The 19,271-nt window shown below is 35.4% G+C and overlaps 1 protein-coding gene across 2 annotated transcripts in view; it reads left to right on the top strand.

Moving 5' to 3' along the window:
- eIF2Bgamma (eukaryotic translation initiation factor 2B subunit gamma) overlaps nt 1–5,777 on the top strand; it is a 31,879-nt gene extending 26,102 nt beyond the window's left edge. For both annotated transcript variants that reach the window (XM_089090107.1, XM_089090106.1), the window contains exons 8-9: nt 2,273–2,376; nt 5,538–5,777. In XM_089090107.1, the coding sequence (XP_088946233.1) occupies nt 2,273–2,376; nt 5,538–5,608 (175 nt within the window). In that variant the 3' untranslated portion in view covers nt 5,609–5,777. The remainder of the gene's footprint in view (nt 1–2,272; nt 2,377–5,537) is intronic.
- The last annotated feature ends 13,494 nt before the right edge of the window (nt 5,778–19,271 follow it).

Below are 19,271 nucleotides of genomic sequence, written 5' to 3'. Positions count from 1 at the left end.
GTTATTTGCAAATAACTTTCACAATACAAATATTATTTGCGAATAAACTATACTTATTTGCAAATGGAAAAGGAGTGTTATCTTCGAAAATATTTATCTTGAAACTTAGACTGTATATAGTATTCAGAAACTGTTTACTAGGGGGTATTTGCAAATAATTAAAAGTACTTAAGATCCAGAAATCTTAAGGGGAAATTATCAAAAGTATTAATGGATTTTCTCCATATATATGCTAGTACGTGCAACAGCACTAATAATCTGTTAATCATCAAAGTTTTTGTACAAACCAGGCTAGTGATATATGAGGATATTCATCTTATTCGTCTAAAGAATCAAAATACAAGGATAATTTTATGGAAAGTAAACACAGAGCTAATTTAGCAAATTACCATGGAATTATTGGAGAATAATCGCTCGTTTTCTTGTTCATGTAACATTTTTAAAATTAAAAATTATACAATGGGTCTGTAATGTGCTGGAAATCCACCAAAATTCTTAATAGGAACTCTATTGAACTTACTTGACTAAGCCATGCCCCTTCTTGAAGGTCTTCTTGGTACCTATTGCATTCATAATGGTGTGCATGTGCCTTCTGTATGTCCGAAGATCTTTTGCTCGACGAAGAAGATCCATGAGGTGGGGAGGCACGAATTTATCCATCCATCTATTCGGTGGACGACCAAGAGGGCGAAAGCTGTGAATTTGGCCTTCGAAGATGATGTTTAGGTAAAAGTACTGACTCATATTTTGGACGTAACCAAGCCACCGTTGTTGCTGGAGCTGGGTCTTGGTGAGGATTGTTTGTTTGATGCTAAGTTGCTGGAGGAGCTCGAAAATTGAGATTTTATCAAAGTGGATGATTCAGGCATTCAATGGAGGCACTTAGTTTCAAATGCTGCGACTCGATACTTGTCATCCATATTTAGCGTCCAAGGTTCAGACGAGTACACTGCGATGGAGGTAATCAGGGTGTTGAAAAGTCGTGTCTTAAGCCCTAGGGATAGATCATTGCTTCGTCATGTTGGTATAAGGGCTCGGAAAATAAAACTCGCAAGGACGGGCTACCTTTTTTTGTCTTATGTGGGGGGGGGGGGGGGGCTTGCCGCTGGTGAACAGACTGTCAAGTTAGAGGATATCTTTGACTTACTGAATATTTTCTTCGTAAAATTTCAGGTCTGGCTTAATCGCATCCTACGGCTTTCATGAGCAGTACATAACCTTTGTTTTCGATGCATTTCTGATCAATCCTGAAGAGGTAGTTGTTTCTTGGGCGTTGTTGGCTATGGATTGTAGATCATTAGGCGTTTCAGCCATTTCTTCGACGGTTTTGACGTGAACTAGCTTGTCTGTCAGGTCTAAGTCCAAACCTCTCTCAACTCCCCCCCCCCCTTATTTGTGAGCCGCAAGTTATTTTTGCCAAAGTGAAGACTGCTGTGAGGGAATACAGGGGCTATTCTAGATATTTTGATCAAATCTAACTTGTGAAAATTTGGTCATTGGTCAGTCTACCCAGGTGAAAACCAGCTCGGTATTCTTGGATAACTGAGAATGACACTGTTATCACCCGCTGGAGTATGATACGGGTCAGAATTTTGGTACTCGTATCTTGTAAGCTGTTCGCCTTTGATGTCTTTTTGTGTAGCAGAACAATTGTAGCTTCACACCATGAAGTCGAGAAATGTCCTTCAGCCAGGTAGCAGATGCGATCGCTACCTGATATATGATCTATGGAATAAGTGGTTCATACCTAAATTTCTGCAGTTCTGTTTTAACTCCGTCTGAACCAGAGGCTTTATTTATGCTAGAAATTTAGAATATACTAGGGATCTCCCTTCTGAAACTCATCACAAGTGCAATGTCGCAACAAGTTTTTGTTTTGCTTTTACAATGCATCAAGATCTCAGGCGGTTATTGACTAGTTTTATTTGATAGTTTAGACAATTAGATTTTCAAGTCAAATATTTGAAAGGCTGGTGGTAAATGAAATGCTTGTAATTGCCATACTTTTATGTGTTGCACTCAAAAAAGCTTTCAGTTAAGCTTAGTTGAACTTTAACGCAAATAGTTGCGTATTGGGAGGTGGGAAGCCCCCCTATGTTCATGATAATTCCCGTTCTTATTTTTGAGGGGTTTATGGGGAGTAAATTTTAAATAAAATCATTATAGTACTTTATGTTGTTTTTGGTTTTTTATTTACAGTTTTTTAGTGTTTCTTTCATAACTTTCAGTTTCATATTTGTGTGTATAATTTTAATCACTTCTTTTTTTTTAGATGTACCATTACTGATTCTTTGGTATTTGAAGGTTCTACCTTAGGAAGTCGCTCAAATCTTAAGGAAGCTCTCGTTAAGGCATTTCAACAGATGCCATCGCAATGTGAGTCACTGAGCAAATGTTTCTTTTACCTAAAAAATTACTTTTTTTCTTTCGTTTAAGTTTTTGGTGACTATGGACGAGTTTACAATTTAGTCAAAAGGAATGTTTATGCAGGATAGGCCTACTCTTTCAAATTCTGTAACGGAATCGCTTAAAGATTTCAGGGGGAAAGCAGACGTGCATTTTCGAGAACGATCGAAGAGCAAACTGAAAAGATGTTGAACCTAAAACGATAAATTGAGAGATTTCTTCAAAATCCGAGGGTGGACTGACGCTTTCATTCCAATCTTTGATGATTTCTAAGGAACGAGATTCTCAAAAAGAGGTTTGAAGCTTAAGAGACTTCTAAAGAGGGTATTGTGTATTATGTTATTAAAAGTAGAGGGGTAGCGCGCGGAAAAGGGGAAGAGAAAGAGATAATAATATAAATAACAAGTTACGCATTCTAATAAAAACCATCACTGTTGAATTATACTTGAAAGAGTAAACATTTATTTGTTTTACAATCTAAGATTGAGGATAAATGGATTTGGCATATAAGATGTGCAGTAAGCGGTAAAAAAAAGAGAGCAGAAGAATGTACTGTAAAGTAGAAGGGAGACTTAAATAAATGGTTTGAAGAATAGGGAAATATTGAATTCGACTTGTTTAGACTTCAGCCCGTAAACATGTTTTAAATCGGCCTTGTACAATTCATTACTTTGAAAAATGTTTTCTTTTGTCCAAAGAGCACGTCACAAATGACTGGAACTCGTCTATTTGATTCTAGTCTACACGTCAAGGTGCGCTTTATTAGAATAGGATATGAAAAGCACCAACAAATTACCATAAGGTAAATGATTTATGATTATGTATATATATGGTAATAAAAATGTGATTGGTAAAACATAATCGGTAATAAAAATTACCAAAAATTACATAAGGAGAGCAAAGCTCGAACGCTTGGTCATTTTATAATCACAACAAAAGGGGCTCTCTACTCTATCTCATGATGCCCAAATTTTCTTTAAGTAGTTTCTTATGATCCATTCCCATCCCGTTTAAGGACCCTTGATTTTCGTTTTGGTCCCAAATAAGAATATTCAGTTACAAATTATAACTGAAGCTATAGTGATGTACCGTACTACATTTGACACTAAGCACTTATTTTATTTTCGTGCCTAGATCAAAATTGAATTAAAACTCGATGATTTTATTTGATAAATTGCACAAGGAGATGACTATTTTTTAGCACTAAGAAATACGCACTAAAAAACAACACTTTTAAACTAGTCTTTTATTATGCATTTCATGCTAGTAAATGTAACCAAAACTTTTATTATCATCTTATTTTGACTTTTGCTCTGTGGTGGCCCAGTGGATAGATGATTTGCTGGGCAATACGGGGCCCAGGGTTTGATCCCTGCCTGCAGCAAAGCTGGGCCACAACCTCGCTACTTGCTCCTGTAAAACAGTACCAGCAACTGAAACGTCGATTTGACGCCCTATTCGGCAGCAATGCCTCCGAAGGACCTTTATTTCAACTTTTAAGGTGCGTTTGCGATACGTAATCCGAATCTCTCTGTTTGACTACAATTTTGCTGTAAGGTTTTCTTAAAATTCTATTATAAGAAAATTTAAAAAGAGCAATAGGATAATATATACGAAAGTAGTTTAAATTTACATCATAGAAATTATGCAATTGTCATGCTACCAAAGACATTTTCAACCAGATAACGGAAGCTAATATACAGGTAAGGGGGGAGGGGTTCTTTCTTCTTCATCATCTGTTGCAGATGAGAGTTTTCGAAGAAACGGGCTTTGAAAAACTGTATTATGAAACATATACTGTATTGTGAAACATATACGTAATACTGTATATAAACAATATATGATACTGTATCGGAAAAACTGAAAAACAGTCAATTTTCCTATTTGTTTCCTTTAAGCTTATGCAAATCTGGTAAACCTTTGTGAATGCATGTCTGACATTTTATGTATATAAAAAAAAATTGAAAGCCAAATCATATCACTTTAAAAACATCTCATTTGTGAAAAGTAGGGAGTTTTGTTTCTTCAAATGTTATTTTCTTTTCCTCTGCTATTTAGTATAAGATGTGACCAATTTATAATACCATTCAAAAATAACTAAATATTATGACCTATGAATATAATGTTGTTTGTTATAATCATTTTATTATATATTGAGGTGGGGTATGGGCATACAAACTTATATACTGTATTATATGCAGTATTATGTATTGTTATTGTGGTATTATTTGACTCTGCTGTATGGATTGTCTCCTATGTGCATTTCAAGCCATATTTTTTTTTGTGAAGATTCAAGGGAAGGATTATAACTAGTTAATCAAGTAAATTCAATGCGTCTAATTTCACAAAGGAACACCCCTATTCCTTTTAAAAAAAAAAAAAAAAAAAAAAAAAAAAAAATTTAAAAAATATAATTCAAGCGGTGGTATAGTCAATAGAAGGATTTGGGAGTTTAATTCCCCCTTCTTAAACTTAATGTAAATAATTACTTTTTGTGTGTATTTAAACTTGATTTTGAAGATCCCCAAAGTAACTTTTGTAAGCTTTTAGGGTGTATTAGTTTTGGTGGTTCATCCTTTTTGTCTTGTAGAAAATTTCAGTGTTAATGCAAAAGAGTTGCCAACCAACCCAAAAATTTTATTTTTTTGCAATTATGCGCAGGCTCCTACAGCTTGGGATCCCTAGGCTGATGCCTATAATAACTACTGTGGTATAATTCATTATACCTGCTCAAATGTTCTTCTTCAGGGAGAGGATACTCCTTTTTTTGGGAAATTCAACTTGAAAATACAAATTTATGACAATTAGTTACTTCAACGACAAAATCTCAGAAACAGTTTACCTTGACGAGCCAAAAAAAAGGATGTTATTTTAAATAAACTGTTATCAGGCTCCCATACCTTGGAAGCCCAATGCTGATGCCTAAAGACTTATTGCGTATTGCAGCCTAGGCCATGTGTCTAGTGGGGATTAAATTCCTACCAAAGAAAGATTGGCAAAGGGAAGGGAATGATGCTGAAGGACGCTTACCCGAGAACTCCTAGTGGTATCATAGTGATATTGTTAATCTAAATAATATTTTACGTTAGCCTTGAAATTCAACCTTTTAAATAACTTGTGCTCTTTTTCAGGTAGCCTAATTCAGGAAGTGTATGGGGAAGACTTAGAGTCGGAGGATGAATTGATTAGCGGCTCTGATTAATTCCTGATATTAATTACAATTATTTAATGTTCTTTCAACCATTAGTTCCCGTCAACTGTTCGAAAAATGTTGATCGCTTAAATTAAGTTGGACCTTACAATCCAGGCTGTTTATAAAAATTCTGAGGATATGTATATAATGTTTCTGAATATAGAACATTCATTTCTTTCTTTTTGACTTTGGTTTAAGCAATTATCTATAGGAAATAGAAATTGAAACGCACGCAGTTTCGGGGAATGGTTGAAACTTTGGAAACAGTGCCAAGAATGTGCAAACTACATTGAAAATATAAGAAATTTTAGGAAGGGTTTATAAGATCTTTAATGGAGAGAGAGCGGGGGAGGGGGTGCGTATATGAATCTATTTGAACTCCTTTATTATATACGTGCGTGAAAAAAAGGCATTCTATGATAGACATGGGTATGTAGGGAGCGGCACAGCCCAACTGAGAAGATTTTTTTGTACTATCAGCTTCTATAAACGGCTTTTTCTACTTCAAGGGAAAATTTGCCACTAGATCCAACTGTAACAATTGTTGCTGTTACACCTAGAGACTGTATCTCAGCTTTTCTCATTTTTGAAATAGCTGCCAAAAACTGTAGTTTTGCCATGCTCTCTCAAAAAGAGCACCAGCTAGACAATATATGTTCTATCACACTTTGTTCTTCCTGATCTACATTATTCTGCCGATCCTCAGTGCTTAGCCTCCGATGGATTTGGTAATGATTTCATATACTACGAGCCTTTTCTGTTTACAATGAAAATGACACGGCTGCCAACTCTGCTGCGTACGCTCCTGCTGCATCGCCATCTATTCAAAGCCCCCTTATTTACGCTCTCCCCTGAAGTTTCAATTTCCCTCAAATTCTTTCTTAAGACTTCCTCCTCCCACTCCATTAGTGGACGACTATGCTTTTCGTCTGATCCTAGATGGTTCATCGAAAGAGACAATTTCCGGCAATCTGTCATCTTTTATCCGCATAACGTGTCCTCATTATAGCCCTATATCACAATCTTCCTCTCATTATAGCCCTAGAAATTGGGATAGAACAACATTTTTGTACAGCTTACTATTTGAAATCCGGTCAGTCAGACAGGTAAAAGAAACTGTATACAATTTCTCTGGATATTTTTAACCAAATCCTCCTTCGTCTTTCGGAACGGCCACGCTTCAGAGCCATATTTGACCACTATCATTATGTCATTACTTTTGCTTTCAATTTTCTAATCTTTTTTTCGAACATATAGCATCCTGTTCTGTCAATTTTTTTTTTTTTTTTTTTACTGTGAAAAAACACCTTTGGCCTTGGCTACTCTGTTTTTAACATATTCACAGCATCATCCATCCTTACTAATAGTGCCACCTATGTAAGTAAAGCTATCCGATTGATCGATCTTCTTATTACCTGACATCGCTTCTTCACCTTCACTTACTGCTAGTCTTAAGAACCTACTCTTCTTAAGATTATTAGAGCCTACTCTTGTACCCTGAACTGTCAAGACCTACAAAAAAAAATTCATTTTGCAAACAATTTCATATACAGCACTAAAATTATCAGCATAATTTTAGTGTAGAGGTTTGACCTTCCCATTTGACTTTATGTTCTCCAATAGCCTTTTCCGTTCTCCTTAGGACAAAGTCCATCAAAATGATGCATATAAATCGGGATAAAGCGCAACTCTGCTTAACTCCTGATTCAACACGAAACTAGCTACTAACCTCATTCCTTACCTTAACCGTAGGATTGTTACTCTTGTACGTAGCCACTAATCGCTTTAGTGTAATTATCTGGTATCGTGGTTGCAGTGGTAGCGGCAACCTAGTAAGTGACGATCACTTCCCATGCTAAGAAATTAAACAGCTCAAAATTAAAAAAAAAGGATTAGATCGAACTAAAACTACCATTAGAACCGCCTCGCCTGAAGCCCCATTCAGGGGACTTACAGCCCATTGGCTTGAACAACAAGGAAAATTCGTTGTCTTGAAAATCATATACAAGATCGAAACATTCCGTGAATGTTTCCTTCGCAAGACGAAATGGTAAAACCAAAGCAATATTGTCCAGAGTGCAGAATACGAGTTACATCTAACGTAGTTAAATATGCTAATTGTGACTCTTGGTTCCACGCTGGGACCGAAAAGTGTGTCAGGATAGATATAACCAGTTGGAGTAACCCTGGATATGCCTTGATTGCCCCACTAAATCCAAGGTAAAATTCTCCTCTAAAACCGAAATAAAGTGAATACGTGTTGACCAATGAGACAAATTTCATAATTGCTTTGACGTTCATGCTTGCCATAGTTACATCTTGTAACAATTCAAAATGTTTTTGTATTTATTTTTAAAAAATAAATTCACATTTTTTTGCATCACAATTTGTGTACATAGATACGACACCAACACTGCAAATATTGTATTGTTGTCTATGTGACGCTTTTTTAATTTGATAACATCATTTGATTTTTTTAAATAAGGTGTTTGAGTCCCCAAAAGCGGACAAAAAGCTGTATCCAGCCATTTTCCTAATTTGGAAACTGGCGAATGAATAGTTGATACAATAGGACGAAGACCATTATCCTTATGGATCTTAGACAAACCACATATTTTTGGCGCTGAATAACCTCTTGGGGAAAACTTATTATACAATTGAGGGGTTATTTGTAAGTTCCTTTGAGTACTTCCATTTCTTGTCAGGTTTTCATGCATTTTTCCGTGGGATCAAAACCCAGTTTTTTGAGGGATCAAACCCCAGTTCCGTGGGATCAACCCAGGAGATAATACCAGCATCCACCTTATAAATTATTTTAGAGTAAGGAAAGCAAACCGATGAAGAAAAGCAAAATTTCGGCAAAATTGCTTCTTGCTGAATAGTCAAAGATTTGGACGAAATTCTCTTAATAGATAAAATCGAGCACAAAAGATATCATAATCTCGGAATCTCTCGAATAAAAGACCATTTGATATATCAGCCAAACGAAGCTTTGAAAGTTGATTAAATGACTTGATAACCATATCCTTAATTTTCAGGAAAAGTTTCGATGGAAGATTATTCAACAAAGAATTTTCATGATAATTGATATTATCTAAATTGAAACGATTTAATGATATCTCTTACTCTCTTACCTAATCCTACATCTGTTTTTAATTGTTTCTGTTGGGATGTTTCATCCCACAGCAACGAAAGTTTCAGCTTTTTCTTTTTAATTTTTTTAGGAGAGTGCTTTGTAATCAACTTTAAAAAAATTTATTCTATGAAAATTGAATTCCAGAACAAAACACTAATTTGCTGATGTAAAATGCTTTGATTGAGTAACTGTTAAGTACTTTAAAGCCCTTTTTGCCTGACAGATTTGGTTAACAATACTTTATGTCCTTCCAAATATGGTGAATTCAAGATTTTCCTTTTAGTTTCTGTATGATATTAACGATTCCTATAGTAGGGAGTATTTGGGGGACAACAACATTAGGGACTTAATAAAAAGTTTATACGATCCAGGCCTACTACAGCATATATTCAATACTGAAACTACTGGAAAACATCAAAGGTGGAGACCGTACGAAGGAAGTCGCTTTTCCCATAAACTGTCGACGAGGCAAAATTGCTTAAAGATGTAAATTGGTTACCGTCGTCAAGAATACTATCAAGGCAAGCATGTTTGCCCTTTTTCGTATGTTTATTGAAAAAAAATGAAAAGTTGACAACCTTAACCCTCTAACTATTGAAAAAAAACACTCTCCTCTCCTCGAAGCTTTCGGGATTTCACGACACTGCTATGCTGTAAAGGTTATTGTTCTAAAATTGTCTTCTGACAAAATCCGTCCCGACGAAACTTGCCTCTAAAAGCCGTGATTCTCATGCTTCCGTTCCATTGCAACTAAACCCCAGCGTAACTGAACCCCCGTACAATTGAGCCTCCGTATAACTGAACGTTCGTGCAACTGAACCCTTGTGCAGCTCAACCTCATTTAACTGAACCCCCGTGCAACTGAACTCTCATGCACCTCCAGCCCCATACTCAGTTTTCCCTACTCTACAAATGTTAGGTAATATCATGGGGTAAAATACAAGTTAGAATCTTTACATGTTCAACCTCGGTGGAATTTTTTTTTTAAGTCAGTAAATAAATGCCTGTCAAGAGGATTCATAAAAAAGTGCTACCTCCGGGGTTAATAACCCCGCCAGCAAATCCCGAGCCAAGGGCTGTAAGCTAAACCAGTTGCTTATAGCTAACACATAAGGTTTTAAAGGAAAAGGTTTTTGTATCAACTTTGGAGGTGACTCATTCAAAAGGACCTAAAAAATTCCGGTGCCATTTTTAAAGGTCAAAAGTGATCGGCGGGCTTCCATCCCCACGCCTTTTTTCCTCAAATACATCCGATCAAAATTTTTAGATAGCTATTTCATTTAAAACAGTCCGAAGTTTAAATAACTATGCCTCTAGGGTTCACAACCCTCAGCCCCTGGTGCAAGGGCTGTAAGTTATGCAAGTTGCCTATTCTTAACACATAAGGTTTTTATCAAGAAAAGAGGGTATGTTTCATCCTGGATATCTGAAAAAGCATGGAGTATTATGATCGAGCCTTAGAGAAATGTCAAGAAGAATGCCAAAAAATAATCAATCCCTTTTTTCTTTATCTTCAACTAAATCAAAAGATACTATGTGCATCCTGTTTTACAAGAAGACGTATCTGCAATATAATGATAAAAACTGAGGGTATTAAGTTTCAGCTTTTAGGGCATCTTGAGAAGGGCTGGGATACAGCTAGCCCTCTTCCCAGGTTCTTTTTAGCTGCAATCTCCTTAGAGATATCTGATCGAAATTCACTATCTAAATTCACAAAGTTCAAAGATTTTTAAGAGAGATGTTGATTATTCAACGTTCAGGAAAGGTTTTTTTGCGACAATAAAACAGAGCTTTTTATGAATGATCTTTACATTTATATTATGAATTAAAAAACAAACAATTCCAACACGATTGAACATGTAAAGATTTTAATTTATGTTTTACCCCTGGACATTGCCTCATTTTTGTAGCATTCTGAAAAGCTAAGTCCGGTGGTTCAGTTGCACGAGGGTTCAGTTGCACGGGGGTTAAGTTAAATGGCTTTGAGTTGCACGAGGGTTCAGTTACATGAAGGTTCAGATATACAGGACTTAAATTACACAGAGGTTCAGTTACACGCACACCTGCATCATATACCTAATAAATTTCAAACTAACGACTGAAAAATTTAATCATGTTGAACTTTATGCTGAAAATTTGCGGTGAGTGGAGGGAAGGTATAGTTGAAGGATGAGCGGGACTTCTTTGTCCCTCCAAACATACGCATAAGAAATTTTTGTGTTATTTTACTTTAAGAAGAATACAAGCCGGAGCACATTTTCGGCTAAAATAATAGGAATAATAGGATTGGACATGTAATGTTCTAGTTCCCTTATGAGAGTCAAAAGTGACGAAGGGCAACTAGCCTCCCCCCTCACTGACATCCTTTTTTCTCCAAACGCGTCCAGTCGAAATTGTGACTTGTAACATAGCCATTTTGTTCACAATAGTCTAAAAAGCGTATAACAATGTCTTCAGGGTAGACACAACCCCCCAGAGCCAAGGGGCAAGAGTCGTAAGTTATGCCCTGGGGCATATAAGGCTTTATGGAACGGGTGGTCGTATAAACTTCGAATGGGATGTGGCTTATCTGACTGTAAGTCAGAAGTTCTAGTGCCCTTTTTAAGAGTCAAAAGTGAATGGAGGGCAGCCATTCCTCCTCCCCCCCAATTCTAATATTTCCCAAAACACATTCGATTAAAATTTTAAGGGAGCTAATTTGTTCAGCATTGTTGAAAGATCCAGCAATTATGTCTTTGGGGATTTCAACCTTCCCACAGTCCTCAGGGCAAGGGCTGTAAGCTAGGCATTTTGCTCATTGCTTACTAAAATTATATGTTATTGAGAAAAATATGTATTTTGACCTTTATTTTCCAAAAATACGAAGGACATTTAAGTGAGCCTTTCAGAGAATGTTGAATAGAGTGCTGAACTAAATCAGAACACGTTTTGTGTATGCGGATTGTCAAAAAGGCGTAACTCAGTAATGACTGAGAATATTAATTTGGAACTCTTACGAAATTATCAAAAAGGCAATATATGCACGCTAATACTAATACTACGATCACTGCTACATTTACTACTGCTACTTGTTCTATTGCTAATAGTGACTAATCAGGGATCAAATAAGACTGTGGCTGTTGATGTTAATACCAGTCCTCTGTCCAAATCTGAAAGAAGTGACCTGTTCTTTGATACTTTGCCAATTGTCTATTAGTTAGTCAACAAAGATCTGTCAAAACGGCGTAACAGTAATATTTTAGGTACAGTTTAGTGTGTGAAGTTGAAACTAATAGGTCTTGTTGTGGGGGATGTTGAACCAATCAAATGCAAATTACTGCACCCTAATTCTACTGCTTCTACTCATACTACTGCTACTATTATTACTACTTTTACTACTACTACTGCCACTGAAGCTATGGCTACTACTATCAATTCTACTGCTACTACTACTACTAATACTATTATAACTAAGTGACTTCTTGCACCAGGCTATAAAATAAGCAGCCGAAAATTAGGCCGAATGATACACAAACAAGCAGAAGGTAGATTACAAATTTCTATCCTATAAAATGAAAATGAAGAACCTGAAACTTACATCCGTATGCTTAGGGATATTAAATGTCTATAAAAAAAATCCGTTTCTCGTAACTTCAAAAATAAATTTTTGATATTTTGATAAAAGCCCTATGTCCTAAGGACTGGAAGTCGTCATTCTTCCTTTTTATTTGTTAATATATGTCTCAATGTTAGGTCTTAAAAAATATTTTTTTAACCCAGCAAGCCAATATTTTCAATTTTTTTTAACGTTCTTTTATCTTTTATTATCATTTTCATTGTCGTTCTTCGTATTTCTTGTCGTCCGAAAGGCATTTGGATAGTTACAGCATATTTAATATCACTTGGTATTCCTAAACTGAAGTAATTCAAAGTATAAAATGTCAAGGCAATATGCAAAAAACTAAAAGTGTTACTATATCACTAAAAACATTATTGATCTTAAATGTGTGTCTATTATCGAGGAAAAAAAGTATTAAAATTATTCATGACATCTGTCACTATCCTCCGTTTTCCTTATTGCTCAACAATACTTTGAGAATGATTATCACATCTTAAGAAGTACATCCCTCAATCAATTATCAGAGGAAGGGGAGGAGCTCTGAGATTCCAAATATGACTTTTTCTTCTAATGAAGACCAATGGTCCATGGTGCATAGGTGCTAATATCTTTATTTTATGCCTTCACCTGTGAGTGCTATACGGGGTTGGGGACCAATCATCCGACCCTTCATGCGTTTCCCCCCATATTTTTTCGGGTACTTCAAAGACACTAGGATGACTATGGCCAACCTTTGATACCAAAGCTCGAGTTCCTATGGCTAAAGAGCATAGAAATGAAACTCCAATGTGCCAACTACTCAGATTGAATCAATCAACCCACATTCCTTAGATTTAGGTGAATCCCTTTTTTTTTCTTCGTATTTTTCCCAGGTAACCCCTAGACAGTGGGATAATTATGGCTAACCTTGTAGAGTCACAATGATACAAAGACCCGAACACCTGTGCCCAAAGGAGACTCCAATGTGCCAACAACTCACATGGAATATATCAACCCACTGTCCTTAGTTTTAATTAATCAACCAACATTGCTAAATTTTAGGTGAATCCCTAATTTTGTTCAAGCTTGGTTTTTGAAAGAAGTTTGAAAAATCCTGTTGGAGCTACTATGTGGCAGTTGCTTGTAAATTGAGCACTGAAAGTAAAAGTACCGAATATACTCACCAATTGAGAAGAAATAAAATGTTTTGTATAAACGAGTAAATTTGATAAGAACTATTGACAACACCATAATACTACTTTCCATGGAAACAAACCTGAGCTGAAATGGATTTTAGCGACAAAGCACTTTGCATACCTGGCCTAAGCTACACTTCGACTAATCCTCAATAGTTTCTCGTAAGGTCCGAGGGTTTTTTTGGGTTGAATTTTTAAACTAACATGCATACACTTTTTCTTAAATAAGTTCGGAGACAATGCAAGGTAACAGAGAATTAAAAGAAGAATTAAAACGAAAAAAAAAAAAAAAAATCTCAATAATGCTCTGTCTTTATTATAGCTTTTTCGTGTGAAGTCGGTCGAGTGGAAACAATCTTCAATTCACAGGATTTGACATTTTTCTAAAAAAAAACTTTAAATATTTAAGATTTTATTTTACTTTTTTTTTATTATTTTTTTTCTTGGCTGTGAATTACCTCGTTTCTCTTCTTGTCGTATGTTTTCTCGCATTGTCAAATAAGAGAGGCTTTAGAAACCTACATTTCTGTACGCTATTTGCATAACATTTTACCTTTTTAGAGTTTTGCAGATTCAATTTCAGAAACTTTCAGAAACTCAGACAGCATAAGAAAACTTGGGTCAAGGAAAAAACGATACAGTTCACTGCCAGCGCTGTGTAGACATCTCAGCTGCATTCGATTCAGTTGTTCTGTCTCAGGTGTTCCTGAACTTATCCGAGTATGGTGCGAATGCTAATGTCGTGGCACATTGATTTTTATTGTGCTCAGGCAGTTTTGTGAAAATCAGACTGACAGGGAATTACTTAAGCCGACCAATTATACTTGTTTGAGGTCTTCAACAACGATCTGTGTTAAGCCATATCCTGTTTAATACCTTAACATCTGGAATAACAAAAAACATTACGAGAGTATGCAGTTTCAATTTATGCGACCTCAGCCTGCTTTTATCTGCTGACGACCTACTGATGTTAAGCTGCAACCTTACTTCTCTACAAGAAAATATTGACCGCCTGATAACTTGTTACAATAGTATCGGCCTAAAGGTCAATCCGCTAAAGACGGAGTTTGTGGAATTTTGTCCTTCGGCAAGCAAGAAGCAAAGCAGTGGCTCATATGTGATAGTTGAACAAATAACAATTTTCCCTGGAAATACCATGAAGTACCTGGGAATAACGTGCAGTCATGATTTCAGAAGTTTTCGTTTACTAACAATCGAGAAAATTATCAAGAGCATTCGCTCAAGCTAGGGGAAGCTTGTCTCTCTGAAATTTAGCTTGAACAGGAAGATTCTTGCAAAGCTTTACGCAGAGGTCGCTCTCCCTCACCTGCTTTATGTATCTCCACTATGAGACTGGTTCAAGCAAACTGACAAACTAAAACTCCGGCCTGTATACTGCAAATACGTCAAGTTTTGCTTCAATACCCGCTCTACGAGAGAAACACAGATCTCAAAATATGGTAAACCCAATTTTCGTTGCGCCGTCTACGGAAACAAGTGCAGAAAAAAGGCGTTGGAAACATTGTTGGAGTTTTCGCCTCTACATCCGATCTACGAGTGCGAATGAAGAAATTACTACTTAATTTTGTTCTTTGATGCTTAGTGTTCTTGTTTTTTTTTTCCTTTTTCTCTTTTGTATTACTCCGCTTTTTCTCTCTTTTTTTGTATGAGGGGGCAAAAATAAAATTATTATTATCATTATTATTAATATTAAACTGGAGAATCTAAAGTTGACAATGTAGAAGATGGATTGGAATAATTTTTAGAAAATATTTTGTGAAGTAACAGATAGTTTCTTAAGGAGGACGGTAGGAACACAGCTAAGAATGTTAGTTAAAATACTTTAAGTTTAGTAGAGAAGAGGAGGGGCTTGTACAACAAACATTTAAATGATAGACCATATGAAATTAGAAGATTGTAAGCAGAGTAGAAAAAGCATTATACTACTAATTACAGAGGTGTGAAGTAGAAGCTATGAATATAATTGCCGAAGATGCTACTAGACAGAATAATAGTAATAATTTGTTCTTCTATGTTAAAAAATAGAGACGGAACGGTCAATCTGGACTTGTCACAGTTAAAGATAGGAACGGGGCCATAATTAGGGATAAGGAAAGAGTTAAAGAGAGATAGGCACAACAGTTTGAGTATATGTTAAATCTTAATAAAGTTACACGAAGTTATCTTAGAAAAGAATGAAAAAATTGCAATACTTGGAAGTCAAGGAAGATGTATTCTGCGACGAAGAATTGGAAACAGCCCTAAAATGATTAAAAAGTAATAAGACCCACGGTGCTGATACTGTCGCAAATGAGTTTTTAAAAGATGATGGCATATCTTTTCATATATTATTTGGGATTAGCAGAAAGCTGTCAGGTTGTTACTCGCGGCAAGACAAAAATCGTCTAGACTTGGAAAGCTTATCCAGAAAGCTAGTGTAAAAAGATTCTTTGTTTTAGCGCCAAATTCAAATTATAATGCTCATGACTTTAATCTCCAATTTTTACTTTGTTATTATCAACTAATTCGAGAAATCAATAGTAGTTTTGAAGCCATGGTAGTGACAGCGATCATTTATTTACTCTGGTTTATACATAAGAATTGTTTATAGCAGCAGAAACTTGGTCAATTTGTAAGCAGTTTCCTTTTTTCCTCTTTATTCGTGACGAGTCAGATTTTCACCAGCCTGTCTTGTGGGCTGGACACATATAGCTTTTAAAGTTCCAATTTACCAAACCGTTACCGATTTGCAAAGAAAACGGTGCCTATTTGGGCTTGAAAATTTTCAAGTTTTTAGTGCTTATTTATAAAAACGGCACCGGATTTCATCGTGACAATCAAAGACAAAATCCTCAATTATTTCTTTCTGTTCAGCAGGTAAAACATAAGATCTGAATAATAATTGTTGAATATTTAATAATTAATGAACCTCATAATTTAATAATGGAATAATTGAAAATTTACTTAAATTGTTTTAATGAATTGAAATTTTAGAAAGAATAAAAATTTAATAACAAAAGACTAAATGATAAATTGAGATCAATCATTGAGATGAATAATTGTTGACTCATAGCGTCCATGTTATCTAGTTTTATAAATCTCGCGCAAAAGGCATTGGTTTTGTATTGCTATAATTTGCCAACTGATTTACTGAAATCGGTGCTTGAAAAAAAAACTTTGTTCGTCTGATTTACAAAAAGCGACGCAGAATTTCATCGTGATCATCAAAATAAGAAATGCTGAATCGTTTCCAAGTTTCAGCTGGAAAAATAATAATAATTAAAAATTTGATAACTTAACAATGAAAGAATTAAAGTATCATCAAAATTTTTTTAATGAAATAAAAGTTTAAAAGGAATAAAAGCCTTAATAATAAAAGAACCTAATAATTATACTAAAAGAAAAAAAAATAAAATTAAGATTAATTATGCAACAATTCTTAACTTGCAATTGACTTTTGGTATCCATGATGTTTGGTTTTGAAAACCTCCCGCAAAAGGCTATGTGTGTCAGGCTTTTTAAAAAGTACCAATAAAGCCTGGGGCTGCCTGAAAAAGTAAAAAAGCACTGCAACTTTGCCTAAAAAAGCCACAATGAAGTTACGGCCTTCCAAGCCGGATTTGCTTTCCATCACTTTTTCGTGACTGGTACTTTTTGGAAATGTCTTATTAATAGAACGGATATCAAGAAACTGGGAGTGGAAACACTAATGGCTCTTTCAGACTAGAACGTAAAGATTACGCTTACGGTTTACGTTTACAGTTTATGTATCTAAGGTTTCAGACTAAATTACTTTCCCTTTAGACCAAAATAATTAAAAGCTCTGCAAAACTTTTCTTCTTTCTAATGTTTCTAATTTCGTCACTTGGCAGCTAGTTTAAAAATTGTCAACATGATAGGTAATAATAGTTCTGATGACGATGTTTTGGATATTGCGTTACTACAACTTGCTTCCGAAAAAAAATGACAATGCCAGTGGTTCTAAAAACCGAAAAAAAAGGAAGCAGTGGATACGTCCGATGCTAGGAAACAATAAAAAGGAGACACTAGGGCAGTTAAACTTGCTTAATGAGCTTTTCGTGTCTGATGATGATGACAAATTCATGAGTTTTACATGCTCGTAAAAGTGAATTTTCTGATTGCTAAGTAAATTGTGAGCAAAAAAGTAACAAACGAAAATACAAATTATGTAAAAGTCATGCTCCATGAAACTCGCCTAGCCTTGACTTTGCGTTATTTTGCAATAGGAAACAGCATGACAACTTTACGCTATGAGTTCTGAGTTGGACTTTCTACTGTCTCAGAAATTTTGAAAGAGAATGCACAGGCCATTTTTGACATTCTTTCTCCCAATTTTCTTGCTACTCCATCTGAGGAAGACTTAAAAGTTACTGCAACGCAGATCTTTTCCCAATTGAAAATGTCAAAAAGCATGGGTTTTATATAAGGTAAGCCCATCAGGCTTTAATACCCTTGCAATTCTTGTTCACAGTTTTATAACTATAAGAACTATTTGAGTGTTATTTTACTTGCAACTTGTGGTGTGAATTGCGAACTACACAAATTGTTTAAGACGTTGGTGCCAACCGATCTGAAAGTGATGGTGGTGTTTTTTCTTGGTCTGAATTTGGGAAGCGCATCGATAGTGGAGATACCAGGTTTCCTCCACCCAAAAAACTTCCTGGAACTAACACAAAGTTTTAGTATTTTTTCACAAGCGAGGCCTTTTCCGCTCAAAGACTACATAATGAGGCCCTTACCTGGTAGAAACCTTACTGAACTCCAAAAGATATACAATTATAGAGTCTCTTCAGGTCGCAGGTTAATTAAGAACACGTTTGACATTTTTGTGCAAAGGTTCAGACTGTTTAGACCAGAAATAATTATGCAGCCTGCAAAGTTGATGACAATTGTCCAATGTGCACTTTACCCTCACAGGTATATTATCACTTTACATGGTTTCTCAAACGATACAAAAGAGTCTGCAGCTTCCATTTCAAATGCCCCACTTCGGAATACAAGTCGCACATCAAGTAATAATGCTTTAAGACAATTTAGAAATTTTAGAGAAATGCTTCCCAACTACATCTTGTCTCCAGAAAAACGCACTACTTGGCAGAGAAATTATGCACTGCAAGGTTCTTTCTAAAGCAGCCAACTTTTTAACTTCATTATTTATACAGAAGTATCCTTTGTTAAAAAAAGTGTTGATAGAATTCTTATCAGTGTTCATATGTTTTTTAGTGTCCTTCTTTTTTATCATCTTTCTGAACTCAACAAGCAAATTCTCACCAAAACTATCTTATTTCTCTACAATCTCAACGATCCATCATTACCCTAAAAATTAATGATCCCCATTCATTATTATCCGATCTCTCTCAATCTTACAAACTCTCCAAAAAAAAGTATTTTCAACTTTTCTCAGTTTTTTCATTTAGGCATTTCTTTTAATCAATTTAATCAAATTAGATAAAAAGAAATAATAAAATAACTAAACTGTAATAACGATGATAAAAATTAGCTAACTAATTAATTTAATTAATCAAAAAGTGTGGACCTCTTAGTGTGTCATCGGTTGGAAGCTATTAGCGTGTTATCACTTCCTATTTTTTTTAAATATACCAAAGTAGATTAAATCTTAATCCAAATTTACTCTGAATTACGTTTCTACGCTTCTATTGACGTAAAGTTGAACAAATTTCAACTCTGTTTTATACGTAATTTTCTTGCGTTACGTAGCGTGCAATTTTCTTAAGTTTGACC

This window comes from Artemia sp. Qi Xiang Cuo, chromosome 6, assembly GCF_049724085.1.
Source record: "Artemia sp. Qi Xiang Cuo chromosome 6, ASM4972408v1, whole genome shotgun sequence".
NCBI classification, from domain to species: Eukaryota; Metazoa; Arthropoda; class Branchiopoda; order Anostraca; family Artemiidae; genus Artemia; species Artemia sp. Qi Xiang Cuo.
This window is presented reverse-complemented; position numbering and strand designations above follow the sequence as displayed.